The sequence below is a fragment of the Cyclopterus lumpus genome, chromosome 1 (assembly GCF_009769545.1).
Source record: "Cyclopterus lumpus isolate fCycLum1 chromosome 1, fCycLum1.pri, whole genome shotgun sequence".
Lineage (NCBI taxonomy): Eukaryota > Metazoa > Chordata > Actinopteri > Perciformes > Cyclopteridae > Cyclopterus > Cyclopterus lumpus.
In genome coordinates, this window is record NC_046966.1 from 17,417,390 (window position 1) to 17,443,024 (window position 25,635).

The window sequence follows — 25,635 nt, forward strand, 5'->3', positions numbered from 1 at the left end:
TAATTAATGTTATGAATTCTTGTAGTCTATGGTTTAAGAAAATGGATTATGATGAGAACGTGGCTGCCTTCTGTTTATGTTAGAAAAGATGCAATTGTAAGAAATGAATTGCCTTTATGTTGGAAACTGGATATTTCGTTGTTAACTGCATGCGTCTAAACAAAGCAAGCAGCATTCGTACTGGCCTATTTTTGGAAGGCAACGGGGTCAGTAAACCTCCATTACAAGTTATTTAAAATCCTAATTAAGAAAACACACAGAAGTATAAGTTAAATGTACTTAAAATCTCAAAAGCTAAAGTATGAACTTAGCAGTGAAACTGACAAAACCTTCATAGCAGCCAACCACTGCAATTGTACTTCCATATTCTCACTAGCAAGGCGGTACAATGATGGAAACTGGATGCAAATCATATTGTAATCACCAAAGATGTCCACCATTACTCAAAATACAGTAGAGGTGATCAGAAAGATCCAATTTTCCAGGATACTATGGCAAATATTAGACCACTCTACACATTTAACCTCACATACAGTTTCCGTAAAAACAAGATAGCACCAGCACATTTCTCCTTTAATAAACGCACAAACACACAATTCATTTTGGATTTCATGATGTATTTAATCAGAGTTAAGTGATCAAATGTATCAACATTTGGTATGTGCCTTACATTTTGTGCCAGCATTAAATATAGGACAACATTTAATTAATTTGCTACTTTTTAGATAACTTTATCAAAAGTAGACTTATTCATGTTACCAGAACATACAGTGAATCTGATAAGCTGTAGGGATATTTATTGGAAATAACCAACTCATCTTCAAGCTACCTGCGGAGTCTCCTGATGTTCAAGCTTGAGATTAAATTCAAAGAAATAAAAATAAAAAACTTAGTTGTAACTGTAAGTTTGCATGTACACAGTACCATTATCAAGGAGCGGACAGTTAGATACCCATCTGGATGAGTTCAATACACAGAGCTGAGGGCAGCACACAGGGTGAGACTTTGAGTTGGGTTTGCTTGCTTCTATTTTTTGTTGATCTTCCTGCTGTGGACTCTTAAGCTGGCGTGCGTGAAGGGGGAAGTTTGGCTGAAAAAGAGCCCATGGTGTTGAGTGCTGCGTGGATACGGAAGTGCAGCCTCGATTCCATGTTGTAGTTTTTGTAGTTCATCCTATAAATAAAATCACTTATTCACTTTTTGTATATTATGGCAGAATATCATTTCACTTTATTGAGCAGACATATTGCATATGTCCTGTGCGTTCATATAGGACTGTGGATGAGTTGAAAACACTTACTTGACATTTTCCATCATTTTGATGGCTGTGTTGATGTCACCTTTCTGCTTGTGCAACAGGCCGAGCTCATAAATGGTAAATGGCACCAGGTAGTTGTCGTGCTTGATATCATTTTCACTGTCCAAAAAAATTATTAATCAAAGTCAGTTCAGTGGTGTTCAAATAAATGAGAGAGGCCGCATTTAAGTTATGAAGTCTTAACACCACACTGAGAGGTTAAATATTCTATCAATCATGTTCTTTAAGATTAGGTGTATATGGATAAATACAAAATACAGTGAATGCAGTTCTAATCATATGACTTAAAATATATCCTGACAAGACGTTACAAATGTAGGATTTATTTAAACATCTTGATGGAGTCTCTTCAGATGTCCATATTTATAGCGGACAGTGAAGGAAGAGTTATACAACTCCTTTCATAAAGTGAAATGGACAAAATAATTAACACATTAGACTGTAGAATGTGAAGTGCCATTAAGAGACAAAACAATAACACAATTGGCCAGTGTTGAAGGACAGAAGAAAAAAAGTTAAATGTGTTGTGTATGATTTGTGACCATGTTTCAGTTTGTGTTGCATTGGCATTAAGATGGCCTCACCTGGAAATGACATGATTGAAGCAGAGCTCAGCCTGGACCAGATGCCCCAGCTGTCTTAGACACAGGCCTTTCAGCAGCTGAACAACACACTGGTCATCCAGGTGATACGCGGATGGATCTAAACATTAGATAAAATGCCTTTAGTGTCACGTTGAAAACTATTATTAAATGTGCTTTAAAGTTCTGCTGTTCCTCTCACTTGGATCGTCGCTGAGTTGCTCCTCTGCTTTCTCCAAGGTGGTCAAGATGCTTTTAGTCAACTCTGGTCTTTTGCCAACCACTGTGAAACCATTCCACACGTACATCATTTCCTGTGGGAAAAGATGTGTTGTCAAGCCAGTACTCAGTTTTAGTGTTGAGTCATTGAAAGTAGGAGTGCACATGCATCCTCACCAAAGCAGGCACCACTAGTTGCACAGGGGTAGAAGAAGAGTAGCGCTTTGCCTTGTTTGCTGCAAACTTCTCCGTTGGGATAGACTTCCCAGCAATCCTTATTCTGAGACCCTCCACCTGCCTACAAACAAATAAAACACCAAAACCACGTTTCACAGTTACGAAACGATTGTGCGATTATTATAGACCTTACAACAGAGTCCGATACACAAATGATGCTTGTCTCCATCACACACCTGAATGTCTTTCCCACATTTTCTCCCAGTTCAGCCACTTCCTCCTCTGGTAGCATGCTCAAGATGGCAGCTTTCTGGAATGTGTAGGTGGCCTGCAAGAGAAGACTAATCAGCTTGTAGCAAGAAATAAAAACAATGTCAATACTTGAGCAGTTTTGCACAGGCAAACGGAGAAAAGGTTGTATCCGTCACCTGGGACCACTTGCTCTCTTTGCAGAGCAGGTCAGCATATCGGTACGCTTCCCTCCACTTTTGTTCGAATGAGTAAGCCCACATCAGCTCCCAGTAACACAGGTGGTGAATCTGACGCCACTCTTCCTGTGCTGCAATACAAGCTAGGAACTTTTCCTGGGCCTGCAGAAAAACCCAGACACACAGGGTTTCAGTTTGTTTTTTTTATGTTTTTTTTTTTTAAAGAAGAAAAAATACTTTTTAGACCAGTTATTACTCGTACTCACAAAAGTGAAGTTTCCTTTGAGCAAAGCAATTCTTGCAATGTAGAAGAGAATGAGTGCTCCCTGTGGAAGCCACACAGACAAATGAAATTAAAATGAAGCCATTTCTCTGAATGTAAGTAGTGGGCTGCTATGAGTTAGAATCAGCGATTATCACTGCTCACATTGGGGAACTTTTGGATGTAGGGTTCCAGCAGAGCTTCAGCCTCAATAAGGTTTCCTTCACCAGTACCTGGGGAAAGAACATGAACAGAGTAAGAATTTTCTGCCCATTACAAATCATGACATAATGACAGAATACTGCTTGTACCTGGAATAAAATTACCCAGAATAACAGTAATGTAGAGATGAAACATCAGCAGCGTCAAGGTGCTGAGGATGGAGCGCAGGCTGTCGCCGGCTGCTCCCTCCCTCAACTCCGACAAACCCAATTCCTGTAAGAAAATTGGCAAATGATTCTTCGATTTGATGTAAAAAAAAAAAAAATAACCATACAAAAGCTATCTTTTTTTAATAGATTTTAAAAGTACTGAGGGCACCTACCTGGTCTCCTGAGAAGCCCAAAAACTCCATCAGTCTAATGACTCTGGATGGGAGCAGAGACAACATCTAAAAATAAAGAAAGAAATAAAGGTTACATGTTGGATACAACTTAACAGCAATACTTTGTTTGTTTAGAAAAAAAACAGAACAAAAAAAACACTGTTCCACTGTATGACTCACCAGATTAAATGATCCAATGCCCATGTTGACACCGCCCTTAAAATGTATGTACGTGCTCTTCTGATTTTTAATGTCTTTTGTGACATTGACCAATGCCTGGCAATCCCTAATGTGGGAGACAACATATCATTTTAAAATATGATCAAATATGATAACGTATATTATTTCCCTTTTCTCAATGTCTGGTTATGGCATCATGCCCCCAACAAAACACCCCCATTCAAGCTTCTTACTTGAAAATCTGATAACTGTTTCGGATTCTCATTCCTCCTTTGATGAAGCCGATTATAGTCTCATCCAGGAATGTTAGAGCTGCTTTCTGCAGCAGAATTTCCGCATAGCACAGCTCTGCATGCATCTCCTCTGTTAACAAGAATCAAACATCAAATGATGGATGAAAACTACTTTTCAGACAAAAAATTTAACACAATACACATTTTGTATAAACTGTAATCAGTGTTCTAGGGTCATTTATTATAAAGAACAACATAATTGAAAATGGGCAGGCCTAACTGTAACAACACTTTTATTTGTGCTGCAACTAATATTGGATTATAGCATTAATCCAGATGTTGATTGATTAATTGATAAATTGTGTTGTATTCATTGTATATATTCTCATTGTCTCTAAACTCCACATCCTCACAGGTTTTCTTTGGGCCGTTTTGCATTCCCTCCCCAATTGCAGTGCAATTACTCTCCATGCCCTATGTTCACCTTCTGTATACAATTACATATTCTTCATTTCTAATTACACTAAAATGGTACTTATGGCACATTTCACCTCCTTACCATAGAGCCATATAGTCTGCAAGCTTACCTTCTGTCAGGTTGTCAGCTGGTTGCCTCGTCCACAGGCTGGTTAAAGTCTCCACTATTCCAGTTTTCTTACGAAATCTAAAGTTAAGGAATACACAGTATGGTGACAAATCAATAAAGACAATCAGGACGGTGTTTCAATGCTTTTAGTTACACATTGTGTACACATTGTTGAAGTGGGAACTTAAATCTTAAACTTGTATCAAGCAGTTCAACCGTACTTTTGGCACGTCTGCAGGGATTCACCCAGTGACGCCATGGCAGCATCCATGTCCTTTGGTTCAAAGGTCATGCCTGCCTGCATCACCAAGATGCTGCTGTAGCCCATTGCGTGGTACATGCTCTGATTCTTCCTGAAGGGGACAAATGAAAAGATGTTTCAATAAACCAACAGGATATTATAAGTGTGAGATTTAAATAATATAACTAAATGTTATCGTACAACCAGCAGAGTGAAACAGCTGCACACAAAGCTTCAGAGTCAGCTGGAGATTGTTGTTTAAGTGTCGGTGTACTAACCAGGGTTTTAAGAGAGCCAAAGCATCAGAAAATTTGTTGTTCAGAAAAAGGTTGAGGGCAGTGGAGCATTCCTTCAGTGCGGCCTCTAAATCCATTTCAAGTGATCTAAATGAAAGAATAATGTATGAATTTAGGCTTCTACATCCCAACAGAAATGCATCTGATAACAAGTCATAAGCCAAGGATCGCAGACAAGTGGCACTTTGGTAAACGTCAGGCTTCACCCGAGATAAGATGTAAAATGTACAGCATGTTGGCAAGTTCAGTGTGTGGAACAAAAGGGTTTAAAGTATATGTATGCACAGTTTGAACAATGAATACATTATAAAGTATCACTTAGTGACCTCTAGTGGTTGCGTGTTGTGCATTACAACAAATAGATTTCATTAAATGGCATCCGATTTGCACGGATAAACGATATTTCTTATAGGATCATTATTTTCACTACGTGCCAATCTTTGAAAAACATGCACAAATTCGTGTAAAATCAAATAAAAGCATAATTTCACTTACATTGAATCCTCACTGATGTTGTTTAGGTACACCTGAAAAAAATTAAAACAATTTCAAGTCCGTTTTTTAAGTGAAATGTTATGTGAGAGACATTTAATCTGAACCCAAACATGTAATTTATTTTTGCGATTATTATATTTATTACAAGTAGAGTCAAATGTGATATGTCAGTCAACATGCTCCCTTCATACATTTGAACATGATGCATTAAGGGAATAAACACTTTAAAAAAACTCAACTTCTTTCCTCCCCACCTATCTTGACTAATAAAATACATTTAGATAAATAAATAAAAGCATATCAAACAGAGACGTTGCATTAAAACATACCTGTTCTAGTGAATTGTTCGTTCTCGTCTCCATTTGATGCTGTAATTTAAGTCAGATAAGAAGAAGTTGGTTATACGTCGTGTCTTTCTTTTCCTCTGCGACGAAAGCCCTCTTCGCTGCAAGATAGAGTGAACATTTAGGCTCCTGCAAGGTTTATATAATCAGGAGTGGCCTCAATTTACAAAGGCCAGCCCACAAATCTGCGTGAAGTTGACAGTCCCTGTATGTTATGATCTTAACAAGAAAACTATTTGTATCCAGATTTTGATTCACCAATTTCTTGATTAAAAAAAAAAACACAACTATGGTGCACACGAAAGCAATGAATGAGCATATTCTACTGCACAAATCTGAATTCATTTTGGAGACTTTTTTCTTTTAGTGAACCTCAAAAAAATAAATCCATTGGAAAAGTTTAGGGGAAATCTCACGTTGTTATATTTCACATCTAAGAGGGTCCCCCAACTGACAGCATCGTGTGTGTGTGTGTGTGTGTGTGTGTGTGTGTGTGTGTGGTTTAATCTTTAGGATTTATGGTATTTTATTAGCTCGTTATATTTTAGTGTCTGAAAGATCTCGATCTGAAGAGTAAGTTAATTCAGTTGTCAGTTAAATGAGCTGAGTAAAGGAACAACATAGTGATGAAGTAGAAGAATAAAATAACTCGTACATGGAAATAGTCAAGAAAGTTTGTCAAAACTGTAATTCAAATAAATAAATGTACTTCAGTACTAAATATAGTTACTTTACACCATGGGAGAAACACGAGAGAGTCAAGGCAGAGGAAAGGCGTTACCATCGCAAATTACCAGATGCCTTCTGGAATAAATTCCTCAAACTGCCCAATACATATCGGTTTAACTTCTCACTCTGACGGCACAAGGGGTGTTTTACGTAGTTTGGTTAACATTTCTGGTCATCTGTGTGCATGTGATGTCCCTGTCTAACTATTTATTTCTGGTGGTTTAGTTTGTTTCACAGGCTGCACTGCACTCTCTAGTGTCCATGAAGCTTATTTATGCCCATTTGCTTGTATTCCACGTCATAGAAATGATCTGAATTAGATTTACTTCTTAAAAGCTTGCGCCAGAAAATTGAGGATATTATATTCCAAAAATGAAATAGGATGTGATCATGATGTGGTTATTGTGACAAATTGCTTTCGGCTCTTTTCTGAGTGAACACAGAACTGCATTGTGTACAATTAGCACAAGGGCCAAAGAGAATGTATACATTGTAGTTTCTATTTATGAAGCCTCCGCAATGCCGTGACGCCGCTGGTCGTAAAAAACTACATTACCCACGATCCTCAACGCTCATATCTAGTCATTCAGAAAAAAAAGATGGCGGCGTCCAAACCCTCGACAAACCCGAACATAAACATCCCAGAATATGAATACGCTGACGTGAACACCACCATATTTCATATCGGTTCTTTCAGAAGCGAGTGGCTGAGCAGACTGAAGCCGAGCAACTACTCCTATCAGCGGGAAGACGAGGACACGTTTGATGCTAACTTTGCTAAAGAGACGGGGATCAGTGCGGAGACCCTGACGGACCTCAAGTCCATCTGCAGGTAGTCACACGACGTACAGGCTACGTTTGACCTCGTTACTGAACAGTTCGCGACAGTGTACCCCGTTTTTCAAAGAGCAAACACGTACGGTGTCTTGTGAAAAGGTTTATGAAACACCACGAAATTGCACTAAAACAAGCAAACGGCTACAAGTGTTGGAATAACTTTTATTTCATGTTTTCCTTTCAAGTGTTGATTCACTTCGTTGCCACCCTGAGGACCAGGAGCCTGATACAGATGTTGTTCCCCCTGACCCAACGCTGAGAACACTGGTGTATGATTCTCCCTCAACCGCCACTATTTATATTAATAAACCAACGGCAGGTACAAAAAAACAAATGTAACACTCTGTGATTTTGTTTTTGAACAGACAAAGAAAGAAGAGACAAGATCACAGATCTTCTAGGAAAGTCAACAAGAATAGACACGACCTCTACGCTGATGAACTGGTGGGTCCGTTGGCGTAAAAGAGAAAACAATTGTGCTGCACTGACATGTGTAACCTTTTATTGTATCTCAATATATTATATTCTTCATATGATTCTCAGGAGCGGTTAACAGCCGGTAGGGAACCAGAGGCTGTGGTTGACATGGTGCCTGAAGGAGAAGTCATTCTGACCATCAACGTGTATTACCCGGCTACTTACGATAACGTGAGCTTTGCCTTCTCTCGTGGTAACAAGAACCCTCCAAATATGACATGTTATTCTCCATGGTACTGACATTTCCCTTCCACCCCCCCTTCCCTCTAGTTTAGCTATGCCAGACCCCACATTACTCTGCTGATGACGGGCTCCCACAGCTTGGCAGAGCTCAGGGACGCCATCTGCTGTGTCAGCGACTTGCAAGTGTGCGGAGAGTTCAGCAACACGCCGGACATGGCGCCAGAGTTCATCAGCAAAGTGAGCACATCTACAGTTCATCTGAAGTTACCTGCAATATCTGAACCTAATCATTATGTTACATGACACATATCTGTTGTTTGGTATTGATTTTATTAATATTTGTGCACAAGACCAACTCTTACAACCTGGAGGTGATATCTTCACGTTTTATTTTTCAGGATCATTACAAGTCGGCTTTCTTTTTCTTTGAAGGAGTTTTCTATAACGACATGCGATACCCCGAGTGTCAGGACATCAGCATGTAAGTTTAAAGTCCTGACAAATTGAATGATTGGATAAGATAATCTCTCAGCAGTGAAGATTTACCCTATGTTTGACAGCAATTCCTCTTTGCCTGATCAATGAAAGGTCCAGTGTATCGGATATAGGGTGATCTATTTTTTGAGCATTGTTCTGTTTTTGTTTTTTTTGTTTTTTTGTTTTTTTCCAATTTATGTTAGAAATGTAAACACAAAATTCAGGCGCAAGCTGACAATTCAAAATATGATTGAATATAATGCAGTAAGGCTGTCAGGCATTCTTCAAATATTTATTCTCATGACATCTCTGCTGAGTTAACACGAATGTAGGCATGATTTACTCTTCTGTCCTCTGTTTGTCTCTAACCTTTTCAAATATGCTTGTGGCACCTATTCACGTCAATAATAGATTCATTATTCTTAATTAATTAATAAACCCCTGGACTCATGATCCTGCACATTATTAAACATCACCATTGTGTGGCTTGTTTGTGTGGACAAACTATACAATGTTAACTTCACAACCCTCTGATAAAGTGCAGGCTACATCCGCTTTATTAAACATATATACACATATATATATATATATATATATATATATATATATATATATATATATATATATATATATATATATATATATATATATATGAGCTTCCGATTGAGCAAGGACATCTTGGTTTAGAGGATTTAAAAATGTTTTTATCAATGGCGCCTTGCCTACTGGAGTTACAGTCACATTTAGAAACATTATGAATCATGCTCAAAAGGAGATCAGAAGAAGTGGTTAGAAATATTTGGGACAGAACATTGCACTTTCATCGATTCTAGGGAAAGCATTGTTGGAGAAACGGTGTGACAAGAAGTATTCTTAGAATTACAGCTCAAACGATAAACACATTTATTCACGCCACATTTAACTTAAAAATAAACAGACACGTCTTTGGTAATCTTGTGATGTACCTTCTGTGTGTTCATGCTACAGGACTGTCATTGAATGGGCAAAGGCCCGCAACTTCCCACCCTACAGCCAAGCCAAGATGGAAGACACAAGATTTGTGGATATGAAAGTGAAAGTGGGCTTCCCATACCTCTACTGTCATCAGGGAGACTGCGAACATCTCGTCATCATCACAGACGTCAGGTCAGTGCTGTGTGTTTTCCCTTATTATTCAGGATTCCCGCAGATCCTTAAAAAGTCTTAAAAGGCATTGAATAATAAGGCCTCAATTGGTATTAAAATGTCTCAAATCAATCGTCAAAAAGTCTTCAAAATGCTAAGACTTTGGAAGTAGGGTTATTAGTCTTTTAACTTTAAAATGTATATTTAATCTGTGAATAATTAGTAACATCCATTTGTTCAGATAATTTACTGAATGCCTAATGCAATCAGATCAGGATCAGGATGGCGCTCTGAAAATGGTCTATTCAACCAAGACTTCTTCCCTGTGGCTGAACCGCTACGAGGCAATGGCTGCTTAATTGCGTCCCTGTTTCCCAGCTGATCACATCAGGATCAGCTGTCAGTCAGCTTTAACAGAGAGAGACTTATGACAGAGTTTGTGTCTGAACACATGATCATTGTAACCAAGTTGTTTTCTGGTTCCGACAGTTTTTTGCAAACATTCTAAAAATCCACTTAGAATATTGATAAAAAATGATCGTATAATGTTTTCAGTTGATTTAATGGGGTTAAACTACTACTTATTATAATAATAATAATAATAATAATTATAATCATAATTATAATTCTAATCATAATTATAATAAAGCCACATTTATCGTCACTGTCAGAGTGGAGATGTTTTCTCGCTCTAGTCTGTTAGTGTTTCCTCTCTCCATCTCTCACTGATTTGAATTATAGCCATAACAAAAGGTATTGAGAAAATTAACAGATCAAGAAAAGACATCTTTTTATAAATGAAGTCCTTTTGTTATTCAGCCCTACAATGAACATATATTTTAACCAGATGGTGAATGAGAAAACAAATCTAATATATAACTTGAGTTGAATCTGTGATCTGTCAGCTGCAGCGTCCAATCAAATAACTGATGAACAATGAGGGGGCGTGTCGAACGTTAAAACACTTCCTGAAAGGCCCCTCTCGTGACTCCTCGACCATGGCTCCTTGGAGCAGAATAAGACCTCTGGGACGGCCGTCAATATGGCGTCACAGAACAACTTCCGGTTCAATCGAGGAACAAGGAAACGACAATTAAGAGACTTGGGATGTACCCAATGTATACGAGCCAGTGGAACCCTACATGCAGAGTGAGGCTAAGTGTCCTCATAGTCTTTTTGCATTTGATCTCAAGGAGGAGAGTGTGTATGAGGACACCTTGAGTGCTGCCAGCATATAGCAGAAAAACGCTATCCGGACACACAGCCTAAGAAACAGGAAACTGCTCAGTCGACACGCCGACTGACACCAGATATTTATCAGTTCTATTGCAGTTTCTGTGCCCTCGTCTCCACCACGCCAAGTAATTGATGTGGGGTTTCTTTGGTTATGAAGTTGGCCATAAAGCTCTAGTGTGTAGGATTTTGCGGCATCTAGCAGTGAGGTTGCAAATTGCATTCAACGGAAACTTCTCCCTTGGGCCAAACGTGCAGGAGAGCAGATCCAAAAACGCAAATGGCCATTTCTAGAGCCACTGTTTGGTTGTCTGTTCTGGGCTACCGTAGAACATGGCGGCTGAGGACCGGCTCCGTATGTAGATATAAACGTCTCATTCTGATGTAATGAAAACATAACCATTTTTTATTTTCACGCCAAGAAAACATACTTATTATTATATTCCATTACTTCCAATGGATCCCCTTAAATGCTACACAGTTGTTTTAAAATAATGTGTCACTGTGGCCCCAGTTAAATATATCTTTACATATTCGAGATTAATTAATATATGAGATTTATTTTCCATAGTCGATGAAACTGTGGTGGAAAAATTGATGTCTTCTCTTGGTCTGGATACTTGTCTCTAATTAAACTTTGTTACTTCTTCTAATCTGACTAAGTGTGAGTCTCCACTGGAACTCACTGCTGCACTTCAGCAATTGACTCCTACAGAACACGACGGAGGCTGGTTCAATGTTCAGTTCACTGTAGATTTCATTTGCAGAATGTAAGTGCAAGCAAAAGAGTTGCGTCTCCGCTACGTCAGATGGACAGACGATACGTCTGTTTATCTGATGTAGCACCAAACCAAACTACAAAAGTACACAACACATGTTGACATATCATTCGTTACGAAATCTTCGATGCAACCACCGGCCCGCCCCTTTTACCCCCACTTACATCAACCCCCCGCTACCCACTGTACAAGGGCAATCCGCCCCTGCTGGGATTTCTCAATGATAGTCCTGTCACAACATCCCCCCACCTCGTACTAAAGTATGACCTCTACCTAAATAAACTATACCACTACAACCATTATTCATTATATCGACACACAGCCTGCAACTTGATGCTATGAATCTCTGGACTATTACTGTAACCTTTTTGAAATAAAGCACTTCGTTGTGAGACGGGATTTGACTGCCCTCAAGATTTCATAGCTCTGCGAGATACGTCAGTCTGTTTGCATGAAAGCCGCTCTTTAATATCACGTGGAACCAATCTGTTCTTGCATCTCAGGCTCTAAAGAAATGGGCCCTCTCTTTGCACACGTTACAGACTGACCCATGCGGACGACTGCCTGGACAAGAAGCTGTATCCACTTCTCACAAACAAGTACAGGGTCGTCACCCAGAAGTGTGCCGTCTGCCACGTCTACATCGGAAGGTGGGTCGTAATCTGTGACGCATCAACCGCTTCGGTATTTTCAAACTGAATACGAGTTTACCATCCGTCTCTTTCCAGATGGGTTACAACCAACGACCGGTTTGCTCCGAGTGACCCGTGTCTCTTCTGTGACAAGTGCTTCCGGATGCTGCACTACGACGCTCAAGGCAAGAAGCTTGGAGATTTCCTGGCCTATCCCTACGTGGACCGTGGCGCATTCAACTGATTATTTTCTTTGGATCAGTTCACTTATTTATGCTGTGTAATACACTGCAATGTTTTATATCCCAGAAAAATGTTGAGACATTTGGGAAATGTATATTTTGTTGTTTTTGTACAATAATGCAGTTTGAAATCAACTAACATTTACTGGAAAATAAACCCACACAAATCTAAGTTAAAGTTTGGAACAAAACATTCTTGGTCCTATGTAGTAAAAGTGTAACTGTCACATATTAAAGTGTGGTTTGATCATTTGATAAAAGATCAAAAGCAGTCATCAGATTGATTTATACAGACATTGCCCTTTTCCAATTGATTACACACTATAAACCTGTGAGTGGCACAAATATATAGACATTCTGTAAAATAACTAAACCCAATCATCCCAAGAAGCTTATTGAGGAAATCCATTTCTAGTAGCCCGAGGAACCAATAGAACTTGTTAGCAACACAACGATAACCCCGGTGGTCTACTCAAATCAAGGTTCATCAATGTACAACAGCAATACTTGATTACCCCATGAGCCCTGTGTAATCAGAGAATATAGGATTAAAAAGACCAAAAAGGAATACTATATGTACTTTATTATTGGATGCAGAAACAGGTCATCAGACAGGCACAAAAAATACTCTTATTTACATCTACGTTAAAAACTCAACTTTTTAAACAAGACACTTGAACACGGTAAAATAAACTTTGGCAAATTTTGGAATTTTGTTTGAGAACCTTTTAAAATATTAATGCAGCCAATATTTAACATGGTAATGGAAGTTCTAACTACAACTAAACATCTGTACTTAAATACACTGCAAGTTAAGATTAAACTATTGATTCTGTTAGTCATTACATGCATATGCATGTAATGACTAACATTACATGCATATTGAATTGAATATGCAATGATTGAGTCCATGAAAAGACAATTGAAAAAGAGGACCAGTTGGTCTGAGCATGCTCATCAAGATCTAAAAGGTCAAGGTGCTGCAGATCTAAAGTTCTAAGTCATTACTCAAATGCAACAGGTGTGACTAGAATGTGTCTAAAAGGGAAAGAAAAAAAATAAAATATGGTAGTCAGTTTAAATCGGAGGTGTAGGAGTTTGATGTACTGAAACCTTTAAGCAGCAACACTGACAGAACAAGTCGGTAAACTGGAAACCAGTGATCACTATCAGTCATCAAAAGGAGCTGGACAGGAGACGCCCAGTTTGAACAAAGCAGCAAATGTCTTGTCTACCGGCAGGTAGGGCATTCAAGTGGACTCCTCCTGAGCTTTTGGGGCACTAAAGTGAAACGAAATGAAGAAATAGGTTAAGATGGTATCAGCAGTCTGGTGGAGCTTCTTCTTCACAGCCATTGTTGTTCGGAAAAAAACATTAAAAACACAATAATGAACCGCACTGTTGCACTGGGTGACATGTTCAATGAACATGGTTGCTGTAGTTTATCTTGAGTCAATCCCACATGGCCACATTCATTGTGTCCTTTAAACTTCTCACGAGAGCAAGAAATGTGTAGAAATCCACACCTTAAAATAGTCCCAAACAAAAACTGTTTACTGCAGTCTGAGTAACATTTGCTGAAAACTATTGGAAAGATTTAACTCAAAACTCTTTTTGTCATGTTTTTGGTAGGAGCCAATAGGCCTGGGGCTGGGAGTGACAGACTAATAGGGGATTTGCAAACCAAAAAAAACATATGAAGGAAAGAAAGACAACGCTGACCTCCAACTTGCAATCAGTTCATCAACGAGTCAATATTTGTGGATATTTGTGCCAGATGCAATGGATTTTATTCACTGCCCGTAAAACATTGATAAAAAAAAAAAAAAAGAGATGGAGCTGAATAGATTTGCACCGATGTTGCACGTGTCGGGTGAACTACCTGTGATTTTCTATCGCGGAGGTGTCCTCAAGAAGCCTCTCTCTCTCCGTCTCCTGCTTCTTCTCTTCAGGGCTCATATCACCATTTGTCATCTTGTCTTTAGGCGGTGCACAGAGAGACACACAGGCTCAGTCAGACAGAACATCACCCCAAACCTTAAAACACTGCAGAGGAGAACTCACAGGAGCATGTGATGACACATGCTGAGCTCCAGAGTGTAATGGGAGAAACACGATTTTCCATCAATTTGACATGCCTTACTATAGACAGAGACCTTTCAGAGACACTTTTTAGTGGTGTTACAGCACGTACACAGATAAAGTGAGTGAATAAAGCTCGGATAAGTTTTTTTTATTTTTTACTGAGAACGTCAACCACAGAGACCCTATTATGGCCTCCTGGGAGGGAATTAGGAAAGCTTCAATGTCTCTGTTGTCTAGTTGGTTTTCATATTCGACTGGTGATACTCGATTGACCAATAACCAGCTCTCACGCATTATGACACAACTTTCATCACTTGACCTCGTCATCTCTCACTGTACCAACGCCTTGAAGTACTGCCAGCTTAGAAAAAAAAAAAAAAAACGAATAATAATCAGAACTCATAATAACTAGCCCGCATGCTCCGTGGCGTGAGACTGTTTATGCCCAAATGCTTTACATAGTAAGGTTTTAGCCCTGGTGATATCCAGTGAGCGACACACACACACACACACACACACACACACACACACACACACACACACACACACACACAGCGACACCCTTTCTCCTGGAATCATTCATTCGTGTGACCAAATGTTGAAACAAGCAACTCCAGTGAAGTATAAAAGTCCCATGAAAGAGTTTAGGCAGAATTATTAATAGCTTGTTGCATTGGCAGAAAAAAAAAGTAAAGAACATTGGATAATTATCAATGTCAGTGTTTCATTACTTTAGGTGATACAATAGGTCTTAAGTTTAGTGTGTGTGTGCCGACAGTCATTTCTGAATGGAGAAAACTGTTATGTCTGTATACAAGATACATGTTTCCAAAATGCACCGACAGTACCTGGGTGGTTTTCCTTGGCTTGTTCCACTCTCTTCAGCGCTCCTTTCTTGGCCTCCTCGTGCTGCCGTTGTTCAGCGAAAGACTTGTTGAGCACCTGGCTGAGCACACAGTCGCCTTCTCCAACCAGAAACATACTCTTGAACTTGTTGTACAACATGGTGGCCTTGTCCATGATGTCCTGGCTGGCCTTGAATCTGCGGATCTAGAAGATGGATAAAAACAAATAAAAAAGCGAGCGTAGGTTCGATTGTTCAACTGGAAACAGTCGTAGTTTAACTGGGTTCTGGAAAGCGTACCTTCTTGAGGGTGGCAATGAGTTCGCTGTGTTTCTGCAGGTGCTGGGTTGTTACTTGAAGGGCACCGATTTCATCTAATGCGTTCAGGCACTTCTTCACATCCTGGTGAGGTGGAGGGGGGAAGAGAGAGATATAGAGAGAGAGACAGAGAGATATTGAGGTCCAAAGCAACTCTTTTGAAGAAAATGTCTTTCCGCATATAGCGAAGTAAACCTGATGGTTTCAGACGGATGTGGAACCACGTCCTAATTCAGGACAATACTAGAATACCAGAAACCTTGTTCCGCTTTAGACCACATGTTATGAATGTGGATAATATTTTTATTTTTTTTCTGCCATTAAAAAGACAGAAATTCTCCTTTTAAAATATCCAGCCTTCTTTTTCCAGGTCCCACATTGGTGTCCATGTGTGTCCCGGGTCACATTGGGGTCGTGTTGCGACCCTCATTCTGTGAATCATTAACTATTGCAATGGAACCCACTGAGAGGAACGTATACTTCTCAAGATGAATAACATGTCGATGATGGACAACTGACATGAATCAATCCAAAGCAAAAATGCAAAAGAGGGTTTAGTTAGTTTACTGCATGAAGGGAAATATGAACAAACATTGATTTGCAAAGTTGTGTCAGAAGAGGAAGTTGGACCTGGATATGTTTATGATCCGACTCCAGTGTGTAAAACTTACAGGGTTGTCTATTTTCAGAGAAATCTTGATTTCACTGTGCAGGATCTGGAGCTTCAAGTCTGTTGACATTTCTATGGAAAAGAAAACATTGTGATGGAAATGGTTTCGCTGAACGTTTTAGGAATGATTTTTGTTTGAAAAACAAATAACACGTAATATGCAGCAGCTTTTTACACGCATTCCTGTGTTGTTTAGTGACAATAAAGCTCAGTCTTTTCCCCAGTTTTCAGCTGCACAGATGACTCTAATCAAACAACAATATCTTTTATTTAATTGACTTTAAATGGGGAGATTTCAAGATAGCATTTTGATATTTAAACTACAGTACTCACCCTTTTTCTTGACTCCTGTTCTCTCTTCATTTTTCTTCCCATCATCTTTGTTTGGCCTGCAAGACAGAATAACCAAACCACGTCAGAAATATATCCATGTGTCTCTGCTGATGACTTTGTTTACATCTTAAATAGTGTCATAGAGTCAACATGAGATGCTGATAAATGTACTTTGTTATTCCAATTAATATTCATGTTATTTCTCTATTGAGCTTTGTTTGAATACGTACTCTCTCAATTCGTCTGCTTTCCGTCGCCGCACATCTTTGTCCATTTCTGAGTTTTGGTGTTTCTTTCTGCCTTTGTTTTTCTGAGAATAAAAGAAATGAAAATTATGCGCGTGAAAGCATCATACCGACTGTTCACACACATTTCTGAAAAGGAGGAATCACGCTGGGCTTGACGCCTGCCTCTTCATCGTCAGAGCCTGAGGAGCTGTCGTCCTTCTTCTTCTTCTTGGCTTCAGGCTCCTTCACCTCCGCTTCCTTTCCTTTGCCGTCGTCTTTCTTTCTCTTCTCCTCGTCTCCACTCTTGGCCTTGTCCTCCAATGCCCTCTTTCTCTTTCTGTCGGCCTCAGCAGTGTCCCTAAAATTGTGAGAGCAACGGTCGATAAGAGGGTTAAAGGTCAGCTCTCTATAGTGACAATTAGACAAACGTGTGAGCAAAATTTAAGAATATAAGCATTCCTTCTTCCTTGTAGGATCAGACAATTCAAGGCTTACGACCCAGGTGTACAAGAAACACACACTTATGTCAGCCTTTTTAGTTACATTTCACTTCCTGAGCCTTGCTGGTCCTGCTGCTGCTGCTGGAGCAAAAGTAACTTCTCACTTTTGGGCTTCCTGCCTCTTCGTTTCGGACCTTCTGCACCTGGTCATAAACCACACAATGACACACACATCTTAAATCTAGTTTATGCAAATGTAGCGCTGAATGATACACATTCTACTTGCAGTAGAAACTAAAATCAGATACAGTGAAAGGGTCCTAATTCCAAAGTGAAATGAATATGCCACTGTGATTAATTGTCCTTCCATATTTGTTGTATATGTTCGTATCCATCTCCTGTCTATCTGTCCCTCTTCTTAACAGCACAAAGTGATAAACATCTTTATGGAGTACCAACTTTATAGTGAATGCAACGTACCTGAGGGACTAACAGGACTAGCAGGAGCATCGTGTTTCTCAGTCTCCTGCTCAGCATCACTCTGAAGAAAAAAAGAAGAGAAAAGATAACATACCATCTCCTAAAAGGCTTCCAACAATCCATTTTCATAGCTTCTATACTCACTGAAAGTTAAACGCAGAAATGCATACTACCAACCTTTTTCTTTCTCCCTCTCTTGGTTTTAGGAACATCTGTAGATTCTTTCTGCGCTGAGCCCTAAAATGAGACCCCTTTTGTTAACGTTATCACTCCATAAATCTGACTTGTAACAGTCTTTATAGGCCTCTTTGGTACAACATCTGTTCAAATTAAGGCCAGTTTACATGCAAGGTGGACTGCTGTGCTTACATTCAGTGCTTAAGACAATTTGAGCTGTGCATTCCTACTTTCTACTTAACAAGCTCAATATACATTTCTGGATCAAAAGTACCATCTAGTGTATAACTGTGATATTACACTCGGAAGTATTAAATGTGCCAGTGTTTTCATTAACAATGGCTGTGTCCAAATTCCAAACACACAAACATAGTACATACTATATACACTAATATTTAAAGTATACATCATGTGAAGTTAGTGTACAAAAAACAAAATCAGTATACTTAACCGTCTATGTATAAAAATTAATTGAACATATACTGTATCTTTTTTTGTGTTTGAGGTTTTTGTGGAGTTTCATCCTAATTCTGAATTTCTTTACATTTCTTGCAGTTGCGAGCAGTTCCATTTAGTTTACGCATTGCATTGCATTGCGGAAAAAGCATTAACTAATATCACACTTTGTAGAAATCATACTTCAGTTTTGTCTATACTTTGTGTATAGTGTTAGGAATTGGGACACAGCTTATGAAGAAAAAAAAAAAAAAAAAGAGTCCATCTCATCCTGAGAAAAATACATACCGAGTCCCAACTTACCTTTCTCCAAAGTACACAGAAAGCCATGCAAAAATAAAACAACATCAACCAATTGCAAACAGTAGCTTTGTGAATGCAGGCTGGAAAATGGAAAGCAATAACATAAGTTGTCATGGTGGTCTCAGAGAGATAAAATAGAGAAGAAGAAAATACAAGTCCCAAATCATTTTTTATCATCGTCACACAAAGAGTTAACGACCCAAACCTAAATCCATTTCATCAAGAGACAGCTGTGCTTACCGGATGTTATTTATAAATAACTTTTAGAAGAAACACAGGGACTGACAAGAATAATCACCACAGTGACGTGAACACAGAAAACCCAGGCCAGGCCCACTAATCAAAACAGCGAGCACCAATTAAAGTGTGTGGCTGCCGACAAGAACTCAAACGGAAACAAACCACCAATAGAAAAACCACCAAAGTGTTGCATGCTTTCCCACGGGGGGGATGGCGAGGCGACCTGCGCCACTTTATGAGATTCCAGCATGCAAAGTACGTACATCCTGGTTCTGAGGACCCGCCTCAAAGATCAGAGACCCTTCCTCCTCCTCCTCCTCCTCCTCATTCTCATTCTCCTGCTCAGCCTCACTTCCTGGAACCTGAATGCACCCAAGACACAGCATAGGACGCAGTGTGTGGTGGTGTGAACGAGTCGTGAAAAGGAGAAAGGTTAGCGAGAATCCTTCTATTCCACACACACACTACTCTTAGCGCACAAGCCTTTAATGGATTAATACAGAATAACGCTAGTAAGCTATTGCTTGCGCTGATATGTAATTCAGTATGGAGCAGACACACATTAGAGAATGAGCAGAGGCGAAACAGCAAAAGAAGAAAGAAGCTGACAGCACAGCAACAAACCAGTAGCACGTCGATGCAGTGGAGCGACTGTGTGTATATTTACTTGTGAACAGCAGGTTAGAAGAGCAACAACTTACTTTGGGTTTTATCCCCTTGTCGTCCGATTCCTCTTCTCCCTCTGGGCTGCTGTCCAAATCCTTTTCAGTAAAAGAATGAGGGGCGACCGGCTTCAAAACAAAAACAAACAATTACTGGAGGAGCCAAACTAGTTTTTGGTTCGCCCCAACTTCCTGGAGGTAGCTAAAACTAATGAAAATATAAAAACATGTTGGTGGCCCACATACTGTAGGATTAGATAGACAGAGAAAGCCCCTGGGCTACAATATGAGACAAGAGCACTCACAATAAAACGGTCAAACTCGGGTATATCAGGATCTGAGGTCCAGTCGATCCAAGCTAACGGCAACGTTTGGAGGATAAATAACCGGTATGAAAGCTGCCTTTGGAGGAGACGTACCTTGGGTGCAGTGAGCTCAACTTTTGGGTTGTTCTCAATCTCCCACAATCCTTCATTGAAGCCTTTCCTCTTGTTGGGCTTGGCGTACTTCTCTTTGTTTAGCTGGTACGGAAAGATATCTTTTGGGCCAAGAAATGCTCTGTTTGAAAGAAGATAATACAGAATGTCTGTTTTTTCTGGCCTATTGTAGTGTGTGTTTACTGTGAGATGGAGCAGCAGCACACAGACAAAACAGAAAAGGTAACTCTATTCAACCACTCATCAAACATGTATGTATTTAAAGAAACTCCTTCAACAGACCACAATGACAACTCAATAAAGCAAAATTGTAACCATGTACAATTTAAAATTATTCTACCGCTATGAACTCACTGTATGAGAGTGAATATGATAAATAATACAAAAGAATTACACTTGAAACAATGAAACAAATTGCTTCATTAACTACTGTAGTCCACTTTCTGCCAGTCACATGAGGATTGAGAACAACAATGAAATGTTCACATGTATTTGAGGGCCGGCATACATCATTTAGTTTGGTCTTTTTAATAATAGCAACACAGTATACAGTAAATATAAACAATTGATATACGTTTGCCTTCATTTCCTGCAATACTTTCTACCCAACCAACTAAAAAAGAAAAACAAAAGTTGTTAGCTGTTATGTTACTAACGTTTCATGGGTGCCAAAGAAGAAGATGGGTAGCTTGATAATGGATGGCTTCACAGCACCGTCTGGGACTTCATCAATCTGGTCGAGGCATGAGGAAAACAGTTTAAAGCCATGAACGACAAAGGGTCCACACAGAAAAGCAAACGTTTCTAGTGTGTCTGTCTTATGTCTATGGAGGGGGATGGGAGATATTTGCTGTCTTCTGGCAGATGGGGAGTTTGCGTTGTGAATTTTAATTGTAATAAAATGTTCCAACACATTTGTATTTGATGAAGATCCAGACTTACTCTGGCAGGCCAGTGTGGATAGCCCTTCATCTTGGCAAAGATCAGATCGCCAGGTTTCCAATCTCGAGTCATGTTGAACGTATTACCAAGCTGGAAAAAAAGAAGACGAAATAAAATGAATACACACCGTCACATGTTTGCGGTGCAGTTCACTTAATCAACACTGAGGTGCGTGTACACGGCCAGTCAGTGCAAGAAAACCCCCTTCACCGAAGGACGTGCAGGCGTCTATACGAGTGAATATTATAATATAATATTTCAGTAAAGTGTTTTTACAGCACCAATACTTACCAGGAAAACACAACGCTCCTCTCCCCCGCAGTCGGATGCACGTTTTCCGCTCCCGCGCAGGACGTCGACAGACTGTACCATTACATGTCAGGAAGGGGGGGAGGGAGGCTATTTCAATTACACTTATTTACTTGTGTTGTTTATTGTTTACGAAGCAGAACCTTACTGTTTAAGCCACGTTAGGGAAATAATATGCTGTAAAGTTATAGTGAGTCATAATTACGCCAATGGGGATTTTATGTGCACGAGTATTTGTAAGACTAAAGCGCGCTGAGCATCTTCGCACTACAAAGCTCGTCTACTCAAGCATTTTGGGTTGACGTAAGTGTTTGAAAAAAGTGGGCGTCAACTTCCACGCATGCGCTCTCAAAACATAATTTACAAATATGATACAGCCACGCTAAACGTCGTTGCCATAGAAACTAGTTGGGGCACACATACAGTGAAAATCCTTCTAAGAGTATACGACTCATGAAATATAAGTTTAATTACGGTTAGATGTAAATCTCGGATGTTCTTGGTTACCTAAAAAAAGCACCAGAGTGGGATATCTGCATCTGCACCTCTCTGATGCTTGGTACTGATGCTGAGGCCCCCAAGGGTCTTATATACAGTCTACGGTCCAGCCTTACAGTGAGAACAACATGTATAACATGTCTCATCCCTGGTGAATAAATATATTTTATTTGTTCACTTTTGTTACACTTTAATCTTAAATTAAATTAACCCCAATTAATTAAATTCATTAATTGTTGACTATGTATGACTGAGTTAATAATTTACACACATACAAGAATGACTATGGACAACATATGGAATATCTTTGGAATCCATCTGGATGGTATTCAGTGACCTCTAGTGGTGAGATGCTTGAATAACATATTAAGTGGAGCAAAGCAATAGCTGTCCATGTTTTGGTATTTAAGTCAAGAGCGTAAGAATTAGAACAGCAAGCTCACGTTCTGCTTTTCCTGATTTTTATTTCATTTGATATGGAGGTCGGTGTGAATGCTCATTAAAAAATAATTTAAATGGATTTAACAATGAGTTAGTGGTTCTCACAAACACCAAAGGGAATAACACTTTTTAAAATATGACAGTAGTATCCTTGACTAATCATGAAGTCTATTAAATGTCAGACACTACTAGAAAATTGTCGTCACTATTTTCCTGGATCCTGAATTGATATTTTCAAATGTCTTTTTTTGTCGATCAACAGTCCAAAAACCCAACAATATTGAATTGCACAAAAAAGCTGCAAACTCTTACATAAAAGGAGCTGGAACATGACAACATTTGAGATTTGGCTTGAAAGAAAACCCTAGACTTGAATTATTTATTCAAATTGTTTTATTTTTTACGATCCAAGGTCCTATGGTTTCTTTTATGAGGCTGAACAAACTTTTTATTTAAGGGATAATCAAGAGTTTTAAGAAAGAAAAAATCTATACATTAAAACAGCCACTGGGCTCCAAATAGCTTTATATTAACAAAACACTGCAGATGGTGAAAATATATGAAGGTGACCTCCATTTGGGGCCTGATACAGATACACAAGCAGGCTTACATAAATTCACATCTACCATGTGTGTCTGTGTGTGTGTGTGTGTGTGTGTGTGTGTGTGTGTGTGTGTCTGTGTGTGTGTGTGTGTGTGTGTGTGTTAAAGACAATAGAAGATGTTGATAGTTGAAGGACAGGCCCATCAGCCACAGGGACCCAGAGAGGGGGATAAGGGAGAAGAGGATGCCAGGATGGGCCAGAGGCGAGCGGATGAGACAAAAGGAGAAGAGAGAGGTGGAACCCGGGTCCATGCCCAGGAATAACTCACAGGAGCTACCAGGCCCCCTGCCCAGCCTGCGAGGTGAGAGACCTTGGTGTTGGACCCCAGCCAGCTTAGTGGGGTTCCTGCGCAGACACACGGCTGTAACACAGGCCATGGATGGAGCTATAGAGAGATGACAGTGTGTGTGTGTGGACATAAATGCGAGTGTGTATCCTTCACCCTGGCAGACGAGGTGTTGGCAGAACATCCCAACCCACTCTGTCTCGAGGGCCACAAAGTCCTGCTATCCTTCCTCACTCGTTTGTTAACCTGCCTCTCTTCTTTGCGGCGCCCTCGCTCACATGCTGAGAGAAGCTACTTTATGTATGACCAGTGCCATTCGAAATCACCTGCCTGTACTTTACGGCTGCCCTCTGGCACATTATGGCCACGAGACAACCCAGAAATGGGTCCAGGTTTCAGAAAAGGAAGTAGTTCGCCTTTTATGTTCTACATCACCGAGCATCTACAAAAACTGCTGTACAGATAGATGCTGTAGAGCAGCTGGTTGACCAGCACAGAGACACATAGGTAGGTGAGCGGCAGGCTCTCAGGTGAACTCACTGTCATACATGATCGTAACCTGAGAGGCTTTGGGGTTTGGACTGTTGGTTGTATAAAACAAGACATTTGAAGACGTCACCTTGTTCAGTGGGAAATTAGAGCAGCCATTTTCAATTTTATAGACAAAACAGTTAAGTAATCGTGAACAATTATTGGCAGATTTATTGTTCATACAATTTATTTTAGCTGCATCAGTACATCGGTAACACTAATCATATTATATAACATGTAAAATACAAAGTAGAAATATATATTATACTTTTGATAAAGTTACACATATTTTACCTGTGTTACATTTTCAGAGCAAGCTTTTACTTTTAGTATATTCAAACTGTGGTATTTCTGCTTTTACCAAAGTAAAGGGTCTAAATACTTCTTCCATGACTAGTTGTTCGGCCACATCAAGAGACTGAAAAACAGAAGCCACAGAATCTTAGGCGAGATAAAAACAATTTACAGTTTTTTAACAGTCGGTCAAAACAAATAGAATGAAACTAACAGTAACACTTGTTATTTTAAATATTGATTGAAATGACAACAGATATTCTGCTGGTAAACAACCTATAGGACAAGTTGCATTTGAATGATATTTCCCAAAATAAAATTTGCCTTAAAGAGCTTCACAATCTGTACAAAATACAACGTAATCTATCTTTAAAACCCTCTTTTTTTAACAAGAAAAAACTCTCCAAAACTCTATCGCAGGAGAAAATAAAAGGAGAGACCTCACCCTAAATAACTTAATCTGCCATTACTCAGTCTTATCAATACTGATGGAAATTTAAAAAGGTATCGCTGCTTCAAACTTTGTGCAAAATTATTGATTTATTTGTTTTTTACACTTTCCCATGTGGCATCATCTGAAGGGCACCTACCCTGGACTTGAATGAGCGATGGTGTCCTTGAGCTTGTGTGTGTTTTTTTATGTGCGTGTCATACACATAGATTGGCATCTTTCCCCTTACTGCTGGCAACCCTTCAGCATGTTAGAGAGATGGACGGGGGGGGGGGGGGGGGGGGGGGGGGGGGGGGGGGGGGGGGGGGGGGGGGGGGGGGGGGGGGGGGGGGGGGGGGGGGGGGGGGGGGGGGGGCACTGGAGAATGATAAAGTAGTCGCAAAAGACGGTCAGAACATTCATTAACACCATACCAATGTTTGTTGATAAATACTGCTTAATTGGCAAGGACTTGGCAAAGTAGCATCTCATACGTCTGAATAGTTGTGGTACAGAGGCCTTCCTCTTACAGGGTTTCCTTTTGCGTTATTATAATGGTTAAACAAACTCGTATTATTTAGGCAAAAACTCTCATTACACAGTGAGGATGGCAGAGGGTACAGTTTGGTGGATTTCTAAAGGAGGCATCTAAGAGCTTCACACATTCACTGGGAAAGCTCAAAGAGGGCTGGAGCGAGGAGAGAGAGAGAGAGAGAGACAGAGAGAGAGTGGGAGGGAGCGAAGGAGGAAGATAGAAAGAGTCAGGCCCTCGGACAGCAGGTGAGTGTGTGAAGGCAGGGGATGACAGATGCTTCCTGTCAGCGTTCCAACAGTCGCCGCTTATGTGGGAGCAGCACAGATGCCTCCCCCCCTCCCCCTCTCATCCCTCCCTCCCTTCCTTCCTCTCGACAGGCTGTGATGTGGGGATAACAAGACAGGAGCAGTCCTCTCAGCAGTAAAGTGACCACACTGGCACACGGTGCTACATGTGGACGTGGGAGAGGGTGAGG

The 25,635-nt window shown here is 40.0% G+C and overlaps 3 protein-coding genes across 4 annotated transcripts; 1 reads left to right on the forward strand and 2 right to left on the reverse strand.

The window, feature by feature from the left end:
- Positions 1-1,058: 1,058 nt before the first annotated feature.
- On the reverse strand, positions 1,059-5,998 carry LOC117733990 (tetratricopeptide repeat protein 39B-like). The gene is made up of 18 exons (XM_034538003.1): positions 5,890-5,998; positions 5,561-5,592; positions 5,048-5,152; positions 4,750-4,881; positions 4,530-4,606; positions 3,943-4,072; positions 3,710-3,815; positions 3,530-3,595; positions 3,312-3,420; positions 3,151-3,218; positions 2,990-3,049; positions 2,724-2,885; positions 2,532-2,623; positions 2,296-2,416; positions 2,102-2,213; positions 1,903-2,020; positions 1,301-1,417; positions 1,059-1,173 (listed from the first exon to the last, which is right to left on the reverse strand). Exons 1-18 carry the CDS (start codon positions 5,920-5,922, stop codon positions 1,059-1,061), a joined length of 1,755 nt encoding a protein of 584 aa, XP_034393894.1. The 5' UTR covers positions 5,923-5,998.
- Positions 5,999-7,232: 1,234 nt separating this feature from the next.
- On the forward strand, positions 7,233-12,886 carry snapc3 (small nuclear RNA activating complex, polypeptide 3). The gene is made up of 9 exons (XM_034537545.1): positions 7,233-7,465; positions 7,656-7,739; positions 7,836-7,914; positions 8,014-8,118; positions 8,218-8,367; positions 8,529-8,611; positions 9,595-9,753; positions 12,287-12,394; positions 12,473-12,886. Exons 1-9 carry the CDS (start codon positions 7,233-7,235, stop codon positions 12,618-12,620), a joined length of 1,149 nt encoding a protein of 382 aa, XP_034393436.1. The 3' UTR covers positions 12,621-12,886.
- Positions 12,887-13,183: 297 nt separating this feature from the next.
- On the reverse strand, positions 13,184-21,633 carry psip1a (PC4 and SFRS1 interacting protein 1a). Of its 2 annotated transcripts, XM_034542180.1 has the most exons (17): positions 21,524-21,633; positions 21,233-21,322; positions 20,947-21,023; positions 20,273-20,411; positions 19,893-19,982; positions 19,455-19,553; positions 18,193-18,252; positions 18,016-18,076; positions 17,639-17,738; positions 17,279-17,453; positions 17,099-17,178; positions 16,869-16,924; positions 16,537-16,607; positions 15,848-15,949; positions 15,552-15,753; positions 14,501-14,597; positions 13,184-13,899 (listed from the first exon to the last, which is right to left on the reverse strand). In XM_034542180.1, the coding sequence occupies exons 1-17, from the start codon at positions 21,602-21,604 to the stop codon at positions 13,869-13,871; spliced, it is 1,611 nt and encodes a 536-aa protein (XP_034398071.1). In that variant the 5' UTR covers positions 21,605-21,633; the 3' UTR covers positions 13,184-13,868. The 2 variants fall into 2 exon arrangements, with proteins under 2 accessions (XP_034398071.1, XP_034398080.1); XM_034542189.1 differs by lacking the exon at positions 19,455-19,553.
- Positions 21,634-25,635: the final 4,002 nt, after the last annotated feature.

Excerpts from the sequence above, each read along its gene's own strand:
- LOC117733990 (XM_034538003.1), bottom strand. The coding sequence starts at position 5,922 with ATGGAGACGAGAACGAACAATTCACTAGAACAG. Across the intron at positions 3,596-3,709 it reads GCATTGGATCATTTAATCTG|ATGTTGTCTCTGCTCCCATC; the intron begins GTGAGTCATACA and ends CTTTATTTTTAG. Across the intron at positions 3,421-3,529 it reads TGGGCTTCTCAGGAGACCAG|GAATTGGGTTTGTCGGAGTT; the intron begins GTAGGTGCCCTC and ends ATTTTCTTACAG.
- snapc3 (XM_034537545.1), top strand. The coding sequence starts at position 7,233 with ATGGCGGCGTCCAAACCCTCGACAAACCCGAACATAAACATCCCAGAA. Across the intron at positions 7,740-7,835 it reads CCAACGCTGAGAACACTGGT|ACAAAGAAAGAAGAGACAAG; the intron begins GTATGATTCTCC and ends GTTTTTGAACAG. Across the intron at positions 12,395-12,472 it reads TGCCACGTCTACATCGGAAG|ATGGGTTACAACCAACGACC; the intron begins GTGGGTCGTAAT and ends GTCTCTTTCCAG.
- psip1a (XM_034542180.1), bottom strand. The coding sequence starts at position 21,604 with ATGGTACAGTCTGTCGACGTCCTGCGCGGGAGCGGAAAACGTGCATCC. Across the intron at positions 19,554-19,892 it reads ACAAGGGGATAAAACCCAAA|GTTCCAGGAAGTGAGGCTGA; the intron begins GTAAGTTGTTGC and ends GGGTGCATTCAG. Across the intron at positions 17,454-17,638 it reads CAAGGCTCAGGAAGTGAAAT|GGACACTGCTGAGGCCGACA; the intron begins GTAACTAAAAAG and ends TCACAATTTTAG.